Raw genomic sequence first — 24,707 nt, 5'->3', positions numbered from 1 at the left:
TCCTTGGTTAAACCAAGCCCAGCTTTCGAGTGTCTGTTGGCTCAATTTGAGCATGTCGTCGTCAGTCATGGTGGGGAAGCCATGGCCGCAGGTGCTTGAGGTGAGTGCTCACATGGCGTCCGCAGTGAGGAGGCAGAGGGCGGTGAATGCTGGTGCTCAGCTCACTCTCTCCTTTTTATCCTGCCCAGGACCCCAGCCCATGCGATGGTGCTACCCACAGTTACAGTGAATCTTCCTGCTTCCATTAACCCAATCTACTTACTCTCTCAGAGCCATGCTCACAGGCTAACAATCTACCTAATCTCTTACAGGATTATCTAAGATCTCCTGGATCCTGTCAACACCTACCACCCCAGGCTCCTCAGTCCCAGCCTGCTGAACTTTGTTTTGCATAGAGTTCTGATGTTTAATTTCTGTATCATAGAGTTCTGATGTTTAATTTCTGTATCCTAAAGGACTAGAGCTATGTTACAAATGGGGACAAAGTGCTGCTCTTGGGTGGTCCAGGAATAGTAATCCCTTGCTGATAATCACCATCAGGAAGAGAGAAAAGGAACCCACACAGGTCCACAAGACTTACAGCAAGCACCCTGTGGGTTTTAACTGTTTTTCCAATGCTTAATTCAGTAAGACTATGAGTATCTTACAAATTACCATTGAACATGAACCTCTTCTTCACAGGGCTGGTATCTAACCCAGGAACCTTCTATGCTTTATAAGAAATGACTCTGGAATTGCTTTTTAAACCATAGGAGTGTGTGATTGTGTACAGCTGTTGGATGGCTTTGTTGAAAAGGTGGTTTGATGTCCTTTCCTCCACATACACGGGGCAGCCCTTACCCCTAATGTGGTGGTGTTTGGAGATAGGCTCTAAGGAAATCACTGGGCTTATTTGAAGTCATAGGCTGAGTAATCTGGTTGGATAGGATCAGAGCCCTTGTATATAGGGACACCAGAAAGTCCTATTCTGTATCCATGTGCACACACACATGTGAGATAGTGAAGGCAGCCATCTGAAAGGCAGGATAGGAGTTCTCACAGGAACTGAACTGACTGAAATCTTGATCTTGGCTTACAGCTCTCAGAATGGTGAGAAAACGATTTATACTGTGAAATTTACCTGGGCTCATACGTATTGTCATAGCCAAAGCTGAGATGCGAATGTTATTGGTACTAGCAATTTTTGACACTAAAACTGAGGAATCTGTGGGGTCACTAAGCACGTTTGTCCCTAATGAAACAGGGCTGGTCTTGTCCTCTGGTCAGCTCATCCATGCTCTTCCAGGCTCGAGTAGGAGGCTTTGCTTTCCCTGCTTACTCCATGCTTTTCTAGTTAAATTGAGAAAGGGAGAATCAGGCATCCTAGGAAGTCTTAAGTCCCTGACTCTGAATCCAGTAGTATCCAAGCTGCCCCTCAGGCTACAGATCAGGCTCAGCTGTGGGACTGGCCCAGGCCTCCCTCCCACACTGGGGACCTGCACCAATGGTCTTGGGAGGCTGCTGAGGGCCCAGAGCCATTGGCCATGGCACCAGGAGTGTTTTTAAATGCTTACTGGAGTTTCTGGCTCGTGTTATTACTAGCGTGGTTTCATATATAAACTGTTATTTTTAGAAATGGGAGTTTTTATTCGTAACTGCTTTCCAATAACGATATTTCACCAGTTCCTGTGCCTACTCCCTCAAAACGCAACGGATAAAAGTGAATGCAGGCTTAAGACTAGAGGGGAAGGGTTCGTTCGGGCTGTGCCATAGGAGAGTTTCCAGGCAGGCTCAGAGCTGCCGTTTGTGGTGTGGTTCTGTGGTGCCTCTTAAAAGTGGCTTTAATGGGAGGGCGTGTGAGTTTCTGGACACTGGAGCACTGTGTTTATACAGCTGCTCTCTGACGGCCACCACAGCTGGATGGCTTGCTGTGCGTGGCGTCTGCCCACAGCCTCACGCTGAGGCAAGAGGACTCACCTCTCATAGGGCACAGTGCCCACGGAAGGCAAGCTGGTTTTCACTCCCTTTTGGGGGCACTGTGGCAGCTGAGAATGCCTTCCTAAGGGCTGTGCTTCTGCATGCCTTCCTAGGAGCCATGCTGGTGTAGAAGGCCTTCCTGGGAACCACGTTTGTATGCAGGCCAACTGGTATTTTCCTAAGATCCATGCTGGATTGAACCACCTTTTTGGAACCCAGGCTAGTGTAGACAGCCTACTTGGGGGCCATGCTGGTGTTGAGAACCTTCCTCAGGGAAGTGTTAGTGTTAGGCAGCCCTCCTGGGGGACCATGTTGGTGAAGGTAGCTGTCCTAAAGAGAAATGGCTGTGCCTCCTGAACAGGATGCCTGCAAGCCCTACCTCTCAAGGGCTCATGTGGGCTGGTCCCACACTCCAGCTCTCACCCATAAATACAGGTGTGATTGTGCTTGTTGGGGCACTGATAGGCAGGAAAGCGGTGCCTGGCACCTTAGTCCTCTGACAGGTTGGGAGGCACTCAGCTCTGTTCCAGGTATAGCTTGACCCTGTCTTGCAGTCAGAGGTTCCATTGGGGAGCCTTTAACTGTTGGGCCCCAGGCTTATCACCTGGGCTCCATAGTCTTCCTAAAGCTAGGGGTGCTGATGTTGGGGAAGGTGAGTCAGGGAAGAGGCGGCCAGCAGAGCCTCTCAGCTGTGTCTGCAGGCCTTCTTAGTCTCTATCTAGATGGATGCTTTCAAACACGCTAGGCAGGCACTGGTCTCTGATTCTTGGGTGTCTGGTGTTTATCTTTGTATGATTCGCCACAGTAATGTGTGAAACTAAGAAAAGCCAGTTCCCAGATAGGGAGGGACTCTGGCCCAGACTGGACTGCCAGTACAGGGAGGTGACATTGCAGTGGGGTTCTATGCTAAAGCCTGAGGCTGAGCTACAGCCCTGGCTTTCGTCTATAGGAATAGGTCTCCTGGGTACCCAATGTGAGAGGGCTTCAGTATCCCTGGCTCTGGCTGTGACTCATCAGGAAAATGTCAGTTAGTGCCCTTACCACACTCAGAGCCCTGCACAGGATCATGCATAATGGCCAGGGAGCGTGCACACCCATGGCAGCTTTGTGTGGTTTCCCGAGACCAGAATAAGTCGGTCCCTCGCATGTACCCTTCCCAGTGCGCACATGCTCTGTGTGTGGCTGCACTTGCAGTACGAAAGTGGGTATCTTCTAGAGCTTCACTTTCATTATAAACTAAAATGGGGAGAGTAAAAGCATGGGAAGTGCTCAAGATGGTGAAGACCATCCCATGGTGACTCAATCCTCTTGGTTCTGTCTTGGAGGTCTGGCCTCAGTACCCCAGGCTTCCCATCTGCTCGCTCTTCCTTCCCTAAGGAGAAGGATATGCTGAGAGGTTTGTCCTGGTCTGATATTCAGTGTGGAGGCCAGCAACACTTTGCAGCTTGTGATTATTGATTCAAAGCTTCCACCTGCTTGAGCTAACGGGCTTGGATCACCTGTGAATCCAGGTAGTGATGGGCTAGGACTTCCTGCAGCTTCACCAGCCAGACAGAACCACTCATCCCCCCCCCCCCCCCCCCGGGTCAGGATAGCTAGTGTGCCTGGTGGTTCAAGATCCCAGGCAGCCTGTGTCCTAGAAATGCATCACAAGATGCTTTGCCCTAGAAAGTTCAACCTGTCCCCTCGATTAGTAAACATAAGCCAGTTCCAGTTTTTACCCCTTCTGTTCTCTTGAGTTCCAAAGTGCGAGCTACCTGTTATCTGTGTGGGACTTAAGCTGGCTTCACAAATACAAACATCTTAATTAAAAGGCAGAGGGTCCGGAAATGTAAACACTATTTGTGCCTGCCTGAGGCAGCAGCACTGGGGGGGGGGGGGGGGGGGGCTAATTATATTTGCTTCTCTGGGACTCACACACATACTGCTGTGAGTTAGTCCCAGCTGTGTCTTGCTAGAGGTCTGGAACAGTGAAGTAGAAGCATGCAGAGTGAGTCAGTATGCTTTGTGTACTCTCATGTATACTTTGCTGGGGAGAATTGTGAGTTGGCTGAGTGGGGGGAGGGGCATCGGTGTTGTATTCCTTACTTGTCTGGTTGTTGCTGTCAAATACCTAAGGAAGGCACCCTAAGGAAGAAAGGCTTTGTTTTGGCTGAGAGTACAGCCCATAGTTGTAGGACCCGCAGCAGCAGGAGCTTGAGGTGCCTGGTCATACTGCATCCGCAGGGAGAGACGGATGTCTTCTCAGCTCCTTTCTCCTTTCAGTGTGAGTTTTCCCACCACATTTAGCCTAATCTAGATCACTTCTCACAGCCTTGTCTCCAGAGTGATTTGTAGAGCCTTTCAAACTTGCTGTCAATATTAACCAGCACAGTGGTCTTACCCTGGCTGGGAGCTTTTGACAGACAGCAGAATCAACTTGAATTTGAGATCCTGTTTTAGCATTATGTAAGAAGACCTGAGTCGGAGCCCTAAAATGTAGCCCGCTGGAGCAGCCACACCTTAAAGGGTAGTTGACAGGCTGGCTGGGATGGGCAGCATTTCTGTTGGCGTTCTTGGTGTCGGGTGCTCTCTTGTCTGTCCTGGTGCCTCGCTGCCCATCGCGCTTGTGAAGAGCTTCCGCTACCAGCAGGCTCACTCCCCCACCTTACCCTTGACCAGCTCCCCTTCTTTCTTAATTCATCTTCTTACCAGCTTCCTGGAGCTGCAATAAGAAAGTGCTGCAGCTCTCCTTGGTGTCTCAGACATCTGTGGTCTCCCTCTCCGGCGGCGCCTTATCCTGGAGACTTAAAGGAGACCCCTTCCTCGGTTCTTCCTGCTTCCGGCGCAGTGTGCTGGTGGACCTGGCTCTCCCTGGCTTGAGGTGCATCACCCCCACTTCCGCCTCCCTGGTTCTTGCCAGTACACCAGTATGAGTGACCATAACATCTGCAAAGATGCCATTTCTAAATCAGGTCACACCCCGAGGTTCCAGAGAGATGCCGATGTCAGGGGACAGCCTGAGGAACCCACGCTGGGTTTCTCAGAGCCATCCAGGGATGAGCACTGCCCCCACTGCCTCCCACTGCAGATGTTCCTGCTTGGAATTTTCAGAGCCCAGTGTCCACAGAGTGGGACCAACATTGACCTGTTCAGACTTACCTCAGGCACTTAGCATTGCCTGTTGTGTGGACCTCAGCTGAAAACCCACCCCCTTCCTCTCCCTGTGTGTTTACTTCCACCCGTCTGAATCTTTTAAGCATACTATGGTTTGGGTGGTTGTCACCACCTATTGGACGAATGAAAGTCCTTGTAAAAGTCTGGCTTATCAGAGGACACAGGCCCAGGCTGCGGCCACACTGGCCCAGGGCAGGTGCCACTGCAGTGAACAAGTGTGTGGTAGAGAGATGGGAGACAAAGAGAGACAGAGCCATTTGTGCTCTGTGAAGAGAGGTGAGGAACTTCATGTGAGGCCTGTGCTGCCACTGAGGGCCGTATCTGGGTCTGTGGCCCATGTTACCACCAAAGGCCATGCAGATGTCCGTGGTCTGGGCTTCAGTCTGAGGACATGTTGATGACCAAGCACTGGGCTGAGCTGGCCCCACCCCTCACCAGCCACTGCACAGTGGTGCCAGCAGTGATGTGGGCATGGGAGAGCTGCCTCTGCCCCTCTCCTGGGCTGTGTTAGAGAGTTGGCGGGCTGACTAACTCAGCTACTGCTCAGGCCCGGATCCAGGGCTTTGAGTTGGCCCATGCCAATGTCTACCACGTGCTAGAGCACCTGAAGGGAATGGTCCTGCAGAACCAGAGCTGCAGGGTTTCCATGACACAGAGCAACAACAGGATATCCAAGAGGAGTCTCGGTGAGGGTCCAGTATTGATGGTATAGCGGAAGCCAGAGGTCTTGAACCAGACCAATGACCTGTTGCAATGAATATTTGCAGGTAAAGCCGTTTGGACAGAAGGACATACTGTGTGCCACACTCCAGCTTCCACAGAGAGATTTTTGTTTGTTTTCTTGCATTTTTATTTTTTATTTTCTTTTGGGGGAGAGGTTATAAGAGTGGAAGCAGATATGGAAGGACTGGGAAATGAGCAAGATTGGGGTGCATGATGTGAAATGCACAAAGAATCAATAAAAAATTTTTAAAAAAAGTCTGGCTTGTAGCTTAGTGTCTGGAACATCACAGGTGTGCAGGGTTTGCGATTGCTGTGGTGGAGATGAGGCAGCTGGGTACTCATCCTTTTCTGGACATCAGCGTCGTTGGCTCGAAGGATGAGTACATACTGTAAATGGAAGTCTTTCCAGATTTTACTATGATGGGAAAACTGTTTGGTGCTTCATCTGTCAGCACAGACCCAGGTAATTGGAACAGTGGCCTGGCACTGATGTGGGGCAGCTGTGTGTAAGAGAGACGTTCACATTTTCTACTCATGGGGAAAGCTGTTTCATTGAGCTAGGTGGATCCGGTTCATATTGGAAACAGCTGAAACTTAAGAGGGCCTTCCCTGCTTCCTGCTCTCTCCCCTGGGTCTGAGGGGAGTTGCTAATGTAAGGACTTTGGCCTGAATATCCCCTAAAGACCAGTTTTCATTTGTGAATTTAGTCATGTGGACTGGTTTGGTTGCAGAAGGCACAGTCAAGCCAGGGGAGAGCAAATGAACAGTATACAAAGGAGTGTACGTGCGCACGTGTGTGTGTGTGTGTGTGTGTGTGTGTGTGTGTGTGTGTGTGTGCACGTGCACGCGCGCATGTTTATCTAGACTTCAGTCCCTCTCTCTGCTACCTAGGGGGCATTAAAAAGAGATGGTTTATGGCCACAGTTGTTTCCTCCCAGTATGAGATGTCTTCATAAGTAAGAGGGACATGTCCCCAGGGAAAGCAATAAGGACAAGGGCAGAAGTTAAGATTATTTTAGCATGGTGGGAGAATGATCTTTTTTTCAGAGTTGCCTGGGGTGTTATCAAAGGAATTGTTACGTAGATTGGCAGGTTGGACTAGAGGATTTCTGATTTCTGTGATTCTTGAATCTCTGGCAGAACATAACGGTCACTTCCAGTTCTAGAATTCTGGGAGTATGTTGGTCAGTTTTTATTGCTGAAGCAAAATACTTGGGGTGATCATTTTTTAAGGAGGAATGATTTGTTTGGGCTCACAGTTTCAGGCTTTGTTTTTTGGTTTGTTTTGTCTATGCCCACTTGACCCCAACACTTTGAACTTGCAGCAAGGCAGAGCATGTGGTGGGAAAGATATAGCCCAGCGGAGCTGCTCAGCTCATGGCAGCCAGGAAGCAAAAAGAGACAGGCCCGATTGGAGATCCCAGTGCCCCTTTCAAGAACACGCCCCAAGTGACCTAACTTCCTTCTGTGATTTTCTACCTCCTAGGGTTTTGTCCCCACAGTGCTTCAAGCTGGCAACTGAGCCTTTAATACATTTGATGGGGATCATTTAAGACACAAAGCATAACAAGTTATTTGGTATAAATGGATGTTGAGCCATGCTTTAATGCCCAGGAATGACATGAACCAACCAACCCCATTCCCTATTATATCAATAATATGATGCTATTTTGTATGTTGCTTTATGGTTTAAAAAAAATTAACTGGCATGATTTCAGTTAATCTCGACAACTTCATAAGGTAGTTGTTGTCTTTGTTTTGTTTTGTTTTTGTTTTTTGTTTTTTTTTTTCTTCTTTTTTTGGCTCTTTTAAGGGCCTGCCACCTAGCTCCCAAATAAATCACACGCGGAGGCTTATTCTTCATTATAAACATCCAGCCTTAGCTTGGCTTGTTTCTTGCCAGCTTTTCTTAACTTAAATTATTTCGTTTACCTTTTGGTAAACCTCTGGCCTTTTATCTTTCTCTATTCCTGTATACTTTCCTTTGTTTCTTACTCCATGGCTTGCTGTGTACCTGGGTGGCTGGCCCCTGGAGTCCTCCTCTTTTTCTGGCTCCTCCTTTTTTTTTTTTCATCCCAGATTTCTCCTTCTATTTATCCTCTCTGCCTGCCAGCCCCACCCTTCCATTCTCCTGTCTTGCTATTGACCATTCAGTTCTTTATTAGACCATCAGGTGTTTTAGACAGGCACAGTAACACAGCTTCACAGAGTTAAACAAATGCAACAAAAGCAAAAGTAACACACCTTAAAGTAATATTCCCCAACAGGTAGTTCGTTTTATCTCTCCATCACAGGCCAAGAGGAAACAGATTCTAGAAAGTAACAGAATGGCGAGATCAGGTCTAGCATCTCGACTTTCTGCTTCAGAGGCCAATGCTTTCTCCACCTATGAGTCATGGCTGCCTCCTGATAAGTAGATTGGATTGTCAAGAGGCTGAGAGTTACTAAAGAATGCTGGAACCTTTTGTGCTTATGGTTCCTCTCCCCAGGGAAAGCTATTCGGAGGGACCCACCTTGGCTCACTTCTAAAGGCAGTCCCTCTGGGTAGGAGAGGTTGATACGGGTGCACACAGGGGGCAGATCAGCCTCCCCAGCACACACATGGACATAGCTACTCAAGGCCATGGCAGTATCACTTATGAGGCATGTGCCTTAGACCAGGCCCTTTAAATTATCTTATTAAATCTTACCAAGCCTAAACCAACCAAACAAATCAAAGTGGAAAGGCAGAAGGCAAAATCCCTAATCTCCAATATTTTTCCTGGCCTACATGTCAGTTAAAGTGAACTCTCAGAAAGTCAGAATTTAGAATTTGCCCACTATCCATGAAGCTTTGAAAGACAGCTCTCACTGAAGCCAGCCTTAGCCAGCACCCAATATAGTTGGATCTCAGGGTCTCTCACAGGAATTTCTAACTACACCAACCTGCCCAGTTCATTTCATTCACCTTTCAGTGAAGCACCTCATACCAGCCAGTATTTTGGAGCCCATGTACTATGGCATAGCCAGGTATTCTGGGTTATTAGTCCCATCCTATTCAAGGTATGTAGCATATGGTTCATTCTGTAAAAAGATGAAGCACAGTAACGTTGGGTTTTAACCCAAATGGTTACAACCCTTTTAGAGTTGGGGACACTGGTTGTGTATTCTCTTAGTTCTGTGGAAATTCTCATTCCCTCGTATTGTGAGATGTGTCGAGTGCCAGACAAATGGTTCTCTGTAGGCGAGAGTGTGCGCAGCTCTTGGAGGCGTTTATAAACTTGGCATGAAAGTATGTCAGCTCCTGCACTGGCTGGTCAGTCTGGGCAGCTGGCCAGGACCTTGCCTGGCTCTGAGTCACCCTGGTGCCTCTGTGAGACGACAGGGCTGGAGAAGGAGCAGATGCTCGTTCTTCTTCTCTGTGGTTCTTAGGAGATGAGTTCCTCTGGCCTTGGGAAGACTGAGGTCCTGTGAGAAGTATCGGGTCTCTGTCCCACAACACCGGTCCTGTCCCTGGGAAGTTCTTAGTGGATGCTTAGGGATTTGTCCCAATGTTGGCAGCCAGGGGCCTTGCCTCAACCTGTCCTAGGCCATGCTAGAAGGTGGCAAGGTAGGAGCTCTGCTAGAGCAAGACAAGGACAGAAGCCAGGCGGTGGTGGCGACACCTTTAATCCCAGCACTCGGGAAGCAGAGCCAGGCGGGTCTCTGTGAGTTCGAGACCAGCCTGGTCTATAGAGCGAGTTCCAGAGCAGGCTCCAAAAGCTACACAAAGAAACTCTGACTCAAAAAAACAAAAACAAAACAAAAAACAAAAACAAAAAATTAAAAATAATAATAATTAAAAAAAAAAAGAACATGGGTCCTCACACTCATGTGTCTCTATACCTTTGATGCGTGCCTGCCTATGGGTTACCTATGAGGATCACACATTACTTGCAGAAGCCACTTATAAAGATGGCACTTGTGAGATGAAGCATTGAGCAACAGCACTGTCTTCTCAGCACATGAGCCCATGGGATTCTCTGGGCCCCTCCTTGTGGCCAGGATGAAAATCAAAACCCAGCAGCCACCACAAGAAAGTTTACTGTGAAGATGGGCCTGGGGATAACTTGTGAAACTGACTTTAAATTCTTAACTTGTTAAAAAAGATTCATTTGCTTATTTATATATACTTATTTATAATGTACCTGCAGAGTTCATGTGCCCCACATGCATGCAGGAGCCCACAGAGGCCAGAAGAGTGTACTGAATCTCCTGGAATGGCAGTTACGGTGGTCTGAGCTGCCATATACGTGCTGAAGGCTGAACCCGGGGCCTCTCCAAAATCAGCCAGTGCTTAATGGCTAAGCCATCTCTCAATCCTTCCCTGCCAGTTCTTAACTTTTGATGAGGGAAGGATTTTCTGTTAGAATCCAGGAACACAGAGAAATTCTTCTGCTGGTATAGAAGTATGGGATGAACTAATTTGAACCAGTGTATCTGTATATAACTGAGGCTTATTTTCATGCTTGGAGGCTTCATCTTACCTTTGGCCCAAAGGTTCTGGAAAATGAGTGTGTGGACAGAGCCAGAAGAGCAGTAGCAATGTTCAAGGAAGTGTGTGTGTGATGGGGGTGGATACACCTTTGGGTACAGTGGGGGTGAAGGAACATTTGCCCCTCTCTGGAGAAAGTCACAGTGGACGATGGGGCAGAGATTGAAGCCACACTGAGCAGAGCTTAGAACAACAAAGATCTGCAATGAAGCTCTTCCAATCGAGGGTCACCTCGTGGGGAAGTTACTCTTGCATCCCACACTGTCCTAGTGCCTGCTTGGCCCTGTGTAGTCCAGAAGAAAGCACTTTGCCAACTGAGCCTCATCCCCAGCCCTGTGTTTAGTTCTTAAAACAGAGCTCCAGAGAGGGGAGGGGTTGGGGGTCGTACAAGAGCTTCACCTGGGTGGTTAAGGGCTGCACAGTCAGTATGAAGTGAAGGTCTCTGAGCCACTGAGAGAGCACTGGGATGCCACGTAGCCAGCCAGGAATCCAAGGCAGTCCCTGTCCTGGAGTTCTGGCTATTGTAAATAATCCTTATAAGCCCGTCATCTTAGAGTGTTGGGAAGGAGACTCCGGAGGGCAAGATAAAACAGAGCCGTGGTATTTAGCACACTGGGGTTGGTGAATGGCTTCCAAGGCTGCAGGCGTCAGCACACAAAGCACAGGGTGAAGAGGCAGCATCTAGGTGGTCAATCTGCACGAGTTCTTGCCAGACTGTAGCGCACGCCATGCCGTTGTGTGGATCATGGGTTTCTGTACCTTTGCTTTCTTGCCTGCAGTGATCACGAGGGTCAAGTGAGATGGGGTGGATGAAGGCCTTTATCCTTTATCATTCCTGCATCATTGCTGGTTGATCTCTCTGAAAGAGCTCCCAGCCTGCACCCGCAGTCCCGGGTGTGGGTGTTATCGCTTGGTTCCAAAATGGTAGCTTGGAGCAGTCATCTGCTGAGTGTCCCAGACAGCCAGGGGAGAGGCTCCAAGGGTCTTAAGACCAGATCATCACAGCTGAAGCCTCATTTCAAGCCAACTCTGCCTCACAGGGAGGCCATCACTGTAATCTGGGAGACAAGCTCCATAGACCTGGGGCAGCACAGTGTGTGGAAACCAAGTGTTACCGAGGGCCTCAGAAACTGACCTTTCGTTCAGGAGTTCAGGAGTCCTATGGCCGTCTTCAAACCTCCTACCTTTGGGTGGGTGAGGGGCTCCTCGCTTTTCTTTCTTTCTTTGTAAACTAAGGACAAACAGGGCAAGTTCTGTGCACTCACCCTAAATCTCAGTTACAGGCTGTAACTTTCTTCTCTTCCGGCCACTGGATGGCTGGGGGATGGGGGATGACAGAGCCCAGGAGAGAGAGAGAAGCCACTTACCAGGGGACATGTGAGAGTGTCGGAGCCAGCAGACTTCCGTGGGAGGTTACCCTGGCTTGCAGTTACTGACCTGACACAGAAGACTTCTCATTCCAGACCTGTTGTATCCCGTGAAAACCCCGCATTAATTTTGTCCTCACCCCACAGCATCCAGCGAGCAGCGTTGGTGGTGCTGGAAAATTACTACAAGGACTTCACCATCTATAACCCAAACCTCCTAACGGCATCCAAATTCCGAGCAGCCAAGCACATGGCTGGCCTGAAAGTCTACAATGTAGATGGTATGTGCTTCAGACTGTTGTGTGGGGTGTGAAGGGCACAGTTAGGCGCCTCTGTCGCCCAAACTCCACGGTCCGTTTGCCTCTACCTGTACTCCGTGCTTGCCGTGTGGACCTTTCTCACTCCAGAACAATTTCTGTTTTTATTTTACATGTGGGCAAACATGTTTTCCAGGGGAATGTCAGTTCACAGTCTACATATATGGCAAGTTCATCCATTTGGGGATTTTGGTATTGGTAACTGTAGCTGCGTTTCCTGCCTCCTGCTGGGAACACCTTAGATTGAAAGCCCTAGGAAAAGAGTGCTGTTCAAAGTCTGAACAACTTACCCAGATACTCAGACTGTTCCTCCAAAGGCGTTAGGCCTAGACATGTCAGTAGTTCAGGTGACTGGGAGCTCCTCCCGGGCTTCTCCGTCCTGGCTAGGAGCAGTTGAATGGTGACAAGAAGCAGGAGCCAGGCTGGAGGAGTCAGAGCTCGGTTCATTCACGGTGTCAAGTGCTTAAGTGTGAGAAACAAGACTCCGTGTCGTTTCTTGCTGGGCACTTGGGATAAGACCAGGCCTTTGCAGGCTCCAGAAGAGAGTCATATTGTCAACAAGTCAGCTGATTGACATAGGTATCAGCTTTGGTGAGGGCATCCTTTTATTTATTTTTTTTTTAATTTGGTGATATAAGGTGTAATCATCACCCCATGGGAAAACTTAGTGAAACCAAGTCCACAGCAGCAGGTCACCCAGAAGAAAGCCTGAGGTCCTGCCGTGTCTTTCCAATAAGCTAAGGGGGGTAGTGCTCAGGGTGACACGGGACTTGTGAGTCTCTTCGGGCGTTTTGTGGTCGCTGGTGTCTGGGGTGGTGACCGTGACGGTCGCACCCCGGCTTAGCCTGTTCTCCTGTGTGTGGTCACTGCACGTGTCCTTTGACTTTCTTTTTTCTCTGTCTGTCCTTCTCCTCCCATCCTGCTCACTCTCTCTCATTGTGTGCTGCATGTGATGTCCCAGCTGCCCTTATGGCCAAACTGAAACTTTGTGTAGCAGATGGTAAGTGACATCTTCGGCACACTCTGGCGGGTGTTGTTCTCGGCCAACGTTTTCAGCGGTGAGCCTTCGGCAGCCCCTTCAGAGTTCTCTTCCCGTCTCCCCATCAGACTGGGGTTAGATTTCTTGGCTGCTGTGACTATGGTGTACGGTGCCCAGGGGACGTTTAACTTTTAGGATCCGTCTGTGTTCCATGGCGGGTGGGCGGGAGAGTGCCGAGAGACCTGGGTACTGCTTTTCTGTCCCGTTTCCTGGCCTTCGGTGTTAGAGCTATTTTACCATTCTCCTCCTATCACAGGGCCCAGTAACAATGCGACCGGTCAGTCCCGAGCCATGATTGCGGCGGCTGCGCGGCGCAGGGACTCCAGCCACAACGAGTTGTATTACGAAGAAGCCGAACACGAGCGGCGGGTGAAGAAGCGGAGAGCAAGGTTTGGGACCCTCCCGTGCCTGGCCTCTCTGCTCGAGTATTTCATTTTCACGTTGTTGTTGTTGTTTTTTTTAACCTCCAGAATTAATTTTTTGTTTGCAAACCTGACTTGTGTGACTGTTGACAGTGCACTGTTCTCTCGTGTTTCTCAGACTTGGTGTGTGTGATCACCACCAGACACACCTCTAATGCCCATCACAGGTTCTGGGCCCACTCACATAGCTTACTGCACGGTCTATGGGTCTGGGGTTGGGACTGGGAATTTGCATTTAGAGCAGATTCCCAGGGACTTTTCTGCTGCTGCCCTCGGAGGGAGCCGGCTCCACCCACACTGTTTCCCGTGTTAACTGAAGGTGACAAAGGTGGCTTCCCTTATGCCTGCTGCCCCATTCTTCCTTTTCCTGAGCTGCTGGGGGTGGGGAGGGGGGCGGAGGATGGATTGAGGGGGCCAAAGCTCTGGTTTCTTTTCTATTTTTATAGCCTAGGCAGGCTTTGAACTCTATGTAACTGAGGATGACATTGAACTTATATTTTTTAACTTTTTTTTTTTTTAGCATTTATCATTTGTGTGTGTGTGTGTGTGTGTGTGTGTGTGTGTGTGTACGTGTGTGTCCATGTACTCGTACATGTGTGCCACGGTGCACATGTGGAGATCAGGATAACTTTGGGGATTGGTTCTTCCCTTGCACCACATGAGTTCCAGGAGTCAAATCCAGGCTGTTGAACTTGACAGCAAGGGCCTTTACCCTGAGCCCTCTCTTCAGTCTGACTCTTACCCTGCCTCCACCTCCTGAGCGCTTGGTTGCAGGACTGTGCCACCACATGTGGTGCTGGGGATGGATCCCAGCTCTTTGTGGTCCTGGGCAAGCACTCTACCAACGGAAGCTCCCCCGGGGCTCTGGTTCGTTACCGGCAGCTCTGTACACTCATTTCCTCCTCCCAGATGGAGTTTGAGCAGAAGTCTTCAGGTTAAAGTGAGTTTTCTGAGCTCATTATTGGCAGAATTGAGAAGTCCTAGAGACCACCACCACCCCAGCCCAATCTTATTTCTCCTGTTACTTTTCTTCCTCCTGGCCTCTTCCCATCCTCCGGAGGACAGCTAGGGATAAGCAGCGTGACAGAACCTTGGGGAAGTTGGTGGTAGGCCCAGGGTGCTGCAGCGGACAGGAGGCCCTCTGGGTCTTAGGGGACTGTCCCTCAACCCTTCGGTGGCCACTGCCTTGATGACTGTGCTGTATCTCCTTCCAGATTGGTAGTGGCAGTGGAAGAAGCCTTCATCCACATCCAGCGTCTCCAGGCTGAGGAGCAGCAGAAATCTCCTGGAGAGGTGATGGACCCCAGGGAGGCAGCTCAGGCCATCTTCCCCTCCATGGCCAGGGCGCTCCAGAAGTACCTGCGGACCACGCGCCAGCAGCACTACCACAGCATGGAGAGTATCCTGCAACACCTGGCCTTCTGCATCACCAACAGCATGACCCCCAAGGTGCGCTGCTGGGGTTGGTGGGCAGGCAGGGCCCTGAGTGTGGCCGGTCCCCTGACATCTGTGTCTCCTCTGTGGCTCACCACATTACTTTGGTTGTTTGTACTTGTGTGTTACCGTGTGAGCATCTCCTGTGTGTTATGGTGTGAGCATCTCTTGTGTGTGTTTGGATGCATCAGAAAAGGCCAGAAGACGATGTTAGGCCCCTCCCCTGAAACTAGAGTTACAGGTGACTGTGAGTCTCCTGATGGTGCTGGGAACCAAACTTGGGTCCTCTGGAAGAGCCGCAAACTCTCTTTAACTGCTGAACCATCGCTCCAACCCCTCCACCTAGTTTTTGACACAGGGTCTCTCCCTGAACGTAGAACTCAGTGATCCTGCTGGACTGGCTGGTCAGCGAGCCCTTGGGACCCTCCTCTCTCTGCCTCCCCAGCACGGGGGTTGCAAGCATACACTGCCATGTATGGCCTTTTGTGGAGGTGCTGAGGATCTGAACATAGATCCTCACACGTGCACAGCAAGCTCTTTATCCACTGAGCCAGCTCCCCAGCCCAGTACAATTGTTTTTTAAATGTACATTTTAAAGACCTCCAAGTTCTATAACAGTAGAAAAGGATTTCACCTTGTACCAGGGCAGGGTAGTGGTAGGGTGGGCCATAGAGCTCGACAGACCCATTTTAACCTGAGTCCTCCACCAACTGGCTGGCTATACAACCTCGGACAAATAGCTTCTGGCGCTGTGCCTCAGTTTCCTAACCTATACATTGAGGGTGTTCCTAACACTTCATGTTGATTCATGTCGTATACTTAAAATCATACCCATTAGTAGTTATCGGGTTTTGGTAGAAATGATGCCACCGGTTTGGATGCTGTAGAAGTTGTTTTACTGAGCAGTCTTTTGGAGTATGTCATTAATACACTTTGAGGGATGGATATTGCAGTCATCATCAATGTTATCTAGTAGAGGACTGTGGCCAAACAGAAAGGATGGGTGAGCAGGGCACGTGGTGGCTTCAGATCCTCACCCCAACCACTCAGATGGTCTGTCCCTGTGCACAAGTTTGTTCTGTACTTGATTCCTCCCATATAAACTAGGGATAGCTGCTTGACAGGGTTGTTGTGTACGAAATGATGATAGATAAGGCTACATGTAGATCATATGAATGGCCTTGGCATTGGTGCACAGGTAATATTTGATAGCTCTTGTCCTAAGGACATCTTATGCTTACACTTCCCACAGTTGTCAGCACTACTGATGAGGAAAAGCCAAGCAGAAATATCCAGTGAGAAACTATAACGTTTTCCATTTCTTTGACTCAGTAGCTTATCACCAGGAACATTATCCAGCAGTCAGTTCCATCGTCAGTTCCCTGTATCCGTGGGTTCCTCATCTGTGGAGTCAGCCAGCCATGGATGGAGACGTGCTCTCCTGCACTCAGCATGTACACACGCTTTCCTGACACACTGAGCACATATACACACTTTCCTGTTCCACTGGACACTTATACATGCTTTCCTAACACACTGGGCATGTACACACACTTTCCTGACACACTGAGCGCAAACACACACTTTCCTAATACACTGAGCACATATAAGCACTTTCCTGTCACACTGAGCACATACACACGCTTTCCTGACACATTGAGTATGTACATAGCTTTCCTGTCACTGTCCCCAAAACAATACAGTGTAGCAACTGATTAGCATCACATTGAAGTAGATATTGTAAGGCACCTAGAGATGATGAATTCTAAAGTATATAGATGTCTAGAGGTTACTTACAAATGCTGTGCCATTTTATATGAGGGACTTGAACATCAGATTTTAATATGGGAGTGGGTATCCTGAAATTAACTTTTCAGTTACTGTCTATATGCCCAACTATACATTGAAGGTAGATTGCCTCTCACCCAGAATATCCTATATAACTCCAACCTGGAAATCATTTACAAATGTGTCTAACATGCTGTATGGTATATCATCTGTTGGAATGTGGGGGAAAAACTTGTTTGAATATTTAGTTACAAAACTCCAAATACAACAGGGCATGAACACAGGTTGCAGATAGAAAACGATGTGCCTGTGTGCAGAGTAATGGCCTCTGGCAAGGGAAAGGGCCAGACGTTTTTCTTTCTTCAGGGTTTCCTAAAGTTGTCTGGTTTCTTCCCATTTCATTTTAAAACTTATGCCTTCTTGAATGTTTATTGTGAAAAAAAGAAAAGTCCAATGTAGAAGATTATGTTTTCAGCCAGCTGTGGTATCTTATGATTGTAATCTCAGTGCCTGGGAGGCAGAAGCAAAAGGATCCTGAATGGGCTATGTAGTGAGTGCTAGTCCAACCTGGGCTACCTAGCAGAACCCTTCACAGAAACAAACAAACAACGACCAAAACCATCAGAGCTGGTGAGATGGCGCTGTGGATAAAGGTGCTTGTCACCAAGCCTGAGTTCAAGCCCCTGAACCTACATGCCGGGAGGCGAGAACTGACCCTGAAAGTTATTTTCCAGTCACACACATGCTGTGGCATGCATGTGCATGAGCGTGTACATACACAGCCACACACAAAAATAAACAAATGAAGTCATTAGAAACCCCAAAACTAAAATTAAAAGAAAATGTTGAGGTCAAAAAGCACTGTCTGCCCCTACCCCCTACACTTCTTACTGGTACGGGCTGATGTATATTCTCTCTGCTGTATCTGGTTGCTAGTTTTAAGGTGGAAATGCTTTGATGATACTAGACATGACTGTATTTTGGCAACCCGCTCGCTCCACTCCAGGCTTCTTGGCTCTTTCTCTCGATCCACACTGACCTGACTCACACAGCTCCCACTCTCTCCCTGTGAATAGCTGCGTCTGATTCCACCAGATACACAGATTTGCTTAACGGCTTGTCTGTTGATGCACGTTTGAATTAAGTTTCATGAGTCAAAGCCAGGGGTTGGCTGTTTCTCTGACTCCGATTTCACTGGAACGGGGCCACACCTTCTTGTGTACCTATCACCATGGCTACAGCTGCTTGCGGAGCACAGCAGAGGAGAGGAGTTACGAAAGAGGATTGCTTGAAAACTGAAAATGTCTTGACCTCGGCCTAGGACCAGATGGATACATGCCAGTGTTTTCCCATTTATATTATTGGCTTATTCTTTCTCTCAACTAAACTGACTTGTGTATTTAATTCTGTGCCAGATAAACTAGAAAGCCACGCTTTAAAAAGAAGAAAACAACGGTCATGTAGTTCTTGTCCTCTATGAGCATGAAGCCGGGAGACAGCGAGTCAGTCATAGTTCAGAAAGTGAAATATGACGTGAGATCATCCCAGTGATTTCAGGAGCTTTGACAGAAGGGTGTGCCAATACATTTGAGAGGGTCAAGAAGAGAGTTTGGGGTGTGAAGGGCAAGGAGGAGTGGCACGTGAGCGGATGTAGTGGAATCAGAGAGCTTGGTGTCCCTGGAGCAAGAGTTCAGAGGAGGGGAGGGGACATTGGTCTGCCCCTCCCTAGAACTGCCACACGGACATCAGTTCTGCATCAAATAACCATTGGTCACAACTGAACTCCAGCGGGAACTAGAAGAGCCTTTTAAGAACTGACCCTTCCCACCTCATGGTAGCCCAGGGAGTGAGGTAGTGTTGTATCCTCCCAGAGGAAGGGTCAGCGACTGAGCAGAGTCACAGCATGCAGTTTCGTTTGTGTGATTGTTCTTGTCTGCCTGCCTTGGAGTCACTGACAGTTCCTCTGCGCCCGGTACTTGGCCTGCCCTCGAGGATCCTTGGCTTAGCGGTGGAGGTGGGAGAGTGTGTACAGTACCTGTGTCTAGAGGCAGCGTGTTCCATTAGCAGTCCCTTCTGACAAACACTGGTCACTCCTCCACTTCTCTGGACTCACCCTGTGGTTGCAAATGGCCAAAACAAAAATAAACAAACAAAAACCAAAAACCAGTGAGGAAGTCCAAGAAGTCTTCCTTCCCCAGAGAGGGTCTCGTGGGGCTTTAGCATGAGAAGCGGAACTGTGGTCTCCGGCCTGGGTGTAATGGGTAACATTTCCTAGGGCTAAAAAGGATGGCCCCTGGCCTCATAGCACAGCAGCCCTTGTTGCTTCCCTAATGCTTGTCTTTGGCTTTCAGGCTTTCCTGGAACGGTACCTCAGTGCGGGCCCCACCTTGCAGTATGACAAGGAGCGTTGGCTCTCCACACAGTGGAGACTTATTAGTGATGAAGCCGTGACGAATGGGCTGCGGGACGGAATTGTTTTCGTCCTTAAATGCTTGGACTTCAGCCTCGTCGTGAATGTGAAGAAAATCCCGTTCATCGTACTCTCGGAAGAGTTCATAGACCCCAAATCTCACAAGTTTGTTCTTCGCTTACAGTCCGAGACATCGGTTTGAAAGTTCTATATTTGTGGCTTTATGAAAAACAAAAGAATGTATAGAGAGATATATATGTCCGGGGGAGACCTTTTATAAAGATTTTTTTTTTTAATTCTTTGATGCTGACTGAAACTGACAGATGATAGACCAGTATCCTTCGACCATCTGCACTTTATTTGGAAGGAAGCAGGAGATGTCCACCCCAACAAGCGACTGGTGGCATCTGACTTTAATAGATGGGACTTCTGAAGAAGCTGTTCCCTGGAGTTTCTCTGACAGCTGTAAACCAAAGTGTAGCTGCTGTGTCCTTGGGAGCCTTGCCTTACTGGTCCCTGCCTGTCGCCCAGTACCACGTTCCTATGGACTTCTGGTCGACCTCCTCCTAGGTTCTAGGGGACTCACTTTATTCTGCTTCAGGAAACCAGACACTACACATCCACACGTGTGTTTGTACATGTGATTTTTTCATATCACCACACCATCCTGGGGAGTGGTGGGCAGTCCAGGAAATGCCCACCCACCTGCATCTGTTCTTTATTGCCTTAGATTCCACAGAGAAAGCCCAGCAGAAAATGGGTGCTGCCGGGTTGCAGCTGCTAAGTGATCGGCTTTCCATTTTCCAAAGTGAGGGAACTACCTGCCCTGTTTCTGGCCCGTCCCTCTGTTGGCCGGAGGCAGGCAGACCTTCCTTAGCCCTGGCATTGCCCACCTGAACTCCACTGTAGCCCACTTTGAGCACTCAGACCACAGCCCCACCTGGTGGGCAGCCCCAGGGAGGCTAGCTCGGCCCTCCAGAGCTGACAGGGACGGCTTCCCAGTATGCCTACAAAGCTCTTTGCACAGAGTCTTTTTCAGAAGCAAGGTATGACTCTGGGGAGCCATTGAGCTGCAGAGCCCCCTTTAGGATGCCGCAGGAGCCCCATCTGCCCAGTCCTCCTTAGCCCTGCTTCTCCCAAACCAGGAGAGACCAACACTGTGACTCCCAGGTGGCAGGTGCCCCTTGGATCCATCCAATTTCCCAGGGAGACAAGTCCTCACAGAGCTCATGTGCCAAGCTGCCCTACCACAGGAGATCAAGCGATACTCACCACGCTGGCAACTACTGCTGTCCCGTCCCTGTGGTTTGGGACGACCGTCACTGTGCAACGTACCACAAGGGAAAGGTTCCTCTGCCCTTGTGTAAATTGCCCTTAGTTATTGGTCAGGAGGAGGAAAGGAGAGGGGTGTCGGGGAAAGGGACAGTGGGGGTTCCGTATTGCAGTCCAGCAGGCCCCTTCTGTCAGCTGGTTTCAGAGGACTAACCCCTTGTTGTCCTATTTGTAGACATGAGGTGCCTCCTGGCAGAGCCCTGTGCAGGGAAGTGCCCAAGGAGCCATGTCCCGAATCCTTGAAGTGGACTATCTTGGTCTCTGTTCGCCTGCCTAGATCTGAAACAGTGATTCCCGAGTATTCACTTTTTCCTTCCCCGGCTTCAGGGATCTTGTTTCAAGAAAGGAGAACTCTGTCAACATCTGTGCATGTATACCCTTCCTAAATATGCATTCCATAAATCACACTATTTTATCTGTCATTTTAAAAAAAAAATCAAAATTGGCTTGGGATATTTGTAATGTATCTTTACTTGGAAAAGCGAACATTCTTCTTCACTCAACAACTTTTAGCTCAGAAAGACGTGTTGGGGAAGGAAGGGGAATCACATGGGCCGAGGCCCGGAGTCAAGATGTCCCGTGTTAATAGCATGGCTCTGTTTGAGACACACATAGTGGAATCAGGGTGCTTTGGTCTTAGTTTTTCCCTTTAGGTCCCTTCTGACTGGAAGTTCCTCATGATGTCTTTCTCAGGAATATTTTAGGAGATAAGGTAAGGGGTGGGTAGTCTGTGAGAGACTGGCCGTCTGTGGAGGGTAACGTCCCAGAGTAGCTGCTTGGCCACGAATACTGTGCGGTTGTAAGTGCCATAAATGTAAATAATATGGAGTTACATGCAACACTGCTCATCAGGGCTTTAAAATACTGTGCTTCCAATGCTGTCTTAAATTATGGGTCTCAAAGGGATTAAGTTGGAGTCATGTATTGGTGTGTGCATTCCCAGCAGGGTAAGAAAGGTTTAAATTAAGGAATTAATTTATTTTCTCTCCCGCCCCCCTCTCCCTCTGTAACTCTTTGCATAGTAGAATTTCAGACTTCCTGGTTGTAAATTGAATATCGATTTTTTTTTTTTTTTCAAAACATGAAGTTTGCATCGATTCCTTCCTGGAAGAAAAGCAAAAGCAAATTCAGCTCGTGCTCCCAGCGTCTTCACAGCTCGAGTTACTGGTGCAGTGGGAACCCTGTGAGCGATACTTTGGAAACGAAATGTAAAGTTGCAGAAAGCTGCCTCACACAATTGAAGAAGTAAATTCTTACTTCGTTTCTCGCACCCCCATAGCATATTGTTTTTAAAGGATGTAAACTGTGCCCTAAGGCTGGAAGGATGCATGAGCCTATTAGAGTACACAGGATTCCATTACCTTAAATGTTCATAGATTTTTCCCCCTATAACTTTCAACCTAAGTTACTAAAATTCTAACATTAAATGTGAAGGAACCCAGTGCAGAGTGTAGGTCCGATATTGCTGACTTTCCCTTAGTTATTGTCAGTTGTCTACAAAGGCAGACAACTTTTGTTCAAAAGTGTGTGCTTAAAAAAAAAAGTGAAAAGAAAAGGCAGTCTTAAATAGTGCATGAATTGACTGTTCAAAAAGTCCGCACCATGGGAGACAGAATAGATTTTAAAGTTATAAGGCTCATCTGTCCTTAGATGATCCACAGAGTCAAAAATCTCTTGGCTAAGGTTCATAAAGTAAGCCCCAGAGAAAATGCATAACCATTGTTTCCCCCCAACAATTATTGTCTCCCTTTCTTCCTCTGACTCTCCCTTTCGAGATCTTACAGCAGAGTGTGAAGTCAGTGGCCTGGGTATGTTGGTCTCATCACAATTCATTGTTAGGAGTGTGGGACTCCTTTCTAGTGAATGGGGAGCCTGGCCATGCTGGCGAGTCTAAGAAAGGCTTAGGATGCTCTCTTGCTGCCCCTTGAATCATTGGTGGTGGTGGCCAGCTCTCCTTTCTAGGTCATTTTCTTGAGTGCATGTATTAAATGTAACTGCTTGTCTTAGTCAGGGTCACTATTCCTGTGATGAAACACCATGACCAAAGCAACTTGGGGAGGAAAGGGCTTATTTGACTTACACTTCCACAGCACATTTCATCATCAAATGAAGCCAGGAAAGGAACTTAAACAGGACAGGAACCTTGAGGCAGGAGCTGATGCAGAGGCCATGGAGGGGTGCTGCTTACTGGCTTGCTCATCATGGCTTGCTCAGCCTGCTTTCTTATAGAACCCAGGACCGCCAGCCCAGGGATGGCACCACCCCCAGTGGACTGGGCCCTTATCCACAGATCACTATTTAAGAACATGCCCTACAGGCTTGCCTACAGACAGATCTTATGGAGACATTTTCTCAATTGAGGTTCCCTTGCCTCTGATAACTCTAGCTTGTGTCAAGTTGACATAAAACTAGCCAGTACTGTAAGCTACTATCAACATAATGGACTCAGAAATTGACTACCCCCTTCTCCTCACCGCCAATCATTGACCCAGTGAAACAAGGAAGTGAAGTCCCTGGTTTACTCTTCCCAACTCTGGCCCTGCTTTGAAAGACTTCCTACATGTGGGTGAGTCAAGGAAGGGGAGGGCTGGTTCCTGCCTGTACTTCTCTGAGTGTGTGTTGCCAGGTAGACATGTTTGCCTGTTGGCACTCAGAACATTCATGTGACCAGTGGCAGATCGGTGTGTGTCTCATTTGTACATGTGTGTATGGTTGAGCCCGTGAGGGTCTATATCTCTGTTCAAGAGAGTTCATTCTCCTTTCTCTCTTACACTGACCAGCCTCTCACTGAGGGGATGTCAGCGGGAGCCTGTTGTCACCCTGCAGGCATGCCCATTAAAGTTTGTCTTGCGCTTAGGACCTCTGTGACTTGCAAACAGCAAGAAACAGACAAAGAAAGGGCGAGCTCTAGGGGGGGTTACTGCTTAAGCTCACTCCCCTGGAAGCCTCCTGTGCATCTGTTAACGTAACTTTTAAAAGAAACAACCAATGATTAGTGATGGAAATTAACAGGAATGTCTAGATGATCATTTACAGAGTCCTGCAGCAGAGACCCTATGATTATAAAACGACACAAAGTATTTCTGGGTAGTGTTTGCTCTTTATGGATCTTGTTACATCACAAAAAAAATAAATCACTACTGTGAATTTACTACTATGTAACCTTGTCATATCCCATTATAAATAAAACATGCCCTGTTTTTAAGCCTGGAGTGTGGTTCTTGACTGGACCTCAGCAGAATCATGAGCTGACCCCAGCTTGACCCCACTGGAAGCACCTTATTGAGCTTTAATCAGAAGCTCAGAAAATCAGATTGGGACCATTTTTATTATTATTATTTTTTTATTAGTGAATAAAGCGATAGGTTTCTTTGTGGCATCGTTCAAATGAAAACGAATGAGTCCCCGTTTTGACAAAACACTATTTTGTCATAGAAGGAGGGGGAAGGTGCTGACACTCTCCAGTTATGATGAGTCAGACTCACTCTACACAGCTTGTTTTGCCCACAGTGTCTGAATTAGGGCTCCTTTCGTTTGCAGGGGACTCCTGCCTGGTAGATGGGATTTCAGACAAGCCCTTAGAGCCAGGCCCCTCTGCCCACTCTACCCCAAAGCATGAGCTAAGTGGTTTGGCATTTCTGGGTGTGGAGGAGGGACCTGGAGACAACAATCTTGAGTGGGAACCTGAGGCGGAGAATTCCTCGGGAGAAAGGTCATTTCTTTCACTTTGGGTTTTTACCGTTTGGTCCCGTGGGAAGCTTCTCCACCAGGCTGGCCCACTGGGCTACATAATGGGAAGAACTGAAGGAGCCCTCCTCCTCGCGGGGAGAGCGAGCCCTAACCTGCTGGGCTTCAGCTGCAGCACTGCTCCCCAGCCAGGGCCATTTGCCTCCAACCTCTGCCTCTCCTTGCTGGACCAGAGCAAGAGGCTCACCCGGGGCCTTGGGCACAGGGGCCTGAGCTGGCTTTTTCAGATGGGAGGGTCAAGTTAGCCCCGCTGAGGTGGAATGAGGAATTGACTGTAGCCAGCCAGGAGGGTAGGATCTGGGGTAGTTGATCTGGCCCCTTGACTCCATATTCTCAGTTTCTCCCCATTGCCCCATATTTACCCTTTGGACTGTGGGCAGAGTACATATATAATAGAACCCCGGCGTCCAAGAGAAAAGAAGACCTGTCTTCCCTCTATCCCACTGTGTAAGTTACGGTTTGGCTGTGCTGTTTCGGTGGAAGATGGGAGGAGACGGAGGGAC

General features: G+C 48.5%; 1 protein-coding gene across 1 annotated transcript in view; it reads left to right on the top strand.

Moving 5' to 3' along the window:
- The window catches only part of Vangl1 (VANGL planar cell polarity protein 1), a 49,501-nt gene extending 26,631 nt beyond the window's left edge, over window positions 1–22,870 (top strand). Inside the window, exons 5-8 of the mRNA XM_059265970.1 lie at window positions 11,863–11,996; window positions 13,328–13,460; window positions 14,708–14,942; window positions 19,067–22,870. Coding sequence (XP_059121953.1) covers window positions 11,863–11,996; window positions 13,328–13,460; window positions 14,708–14,942; window positions 19,067–19,327 — 763 coding nt within the window. The 3' untranslated portion in view covers window positions 19,328–22,870. The remainder of the gene's footprint in view (window positions 1–11,862; window positions 11,997–13,327; window positions 13,461–14,707; window positions 14,943–19,066) is intronic.
- Window positions 22,871–24,707: the final 1,837 nt, after the last annotated feature.

This window comes from Peromyscus eremicus, chromosome 6 (genome assembly GCF_949786415.1).
Source record: "Peromyscus eremicus chromosome 6, PerEre_H2_v1, whole genome shotgun sequence".
Lineage (NCBI taxonomy): Eukaryota > Metazoa > Chordata > Mammalia > Rodentia > Cricetidae > Peromyscus > Peromyscus eremicus.
The sequence above is the reverse complement of the archived record's forward strand: the minus strand, read 5'-3'. Positions and strand labels throughout refer to the sequence as shown.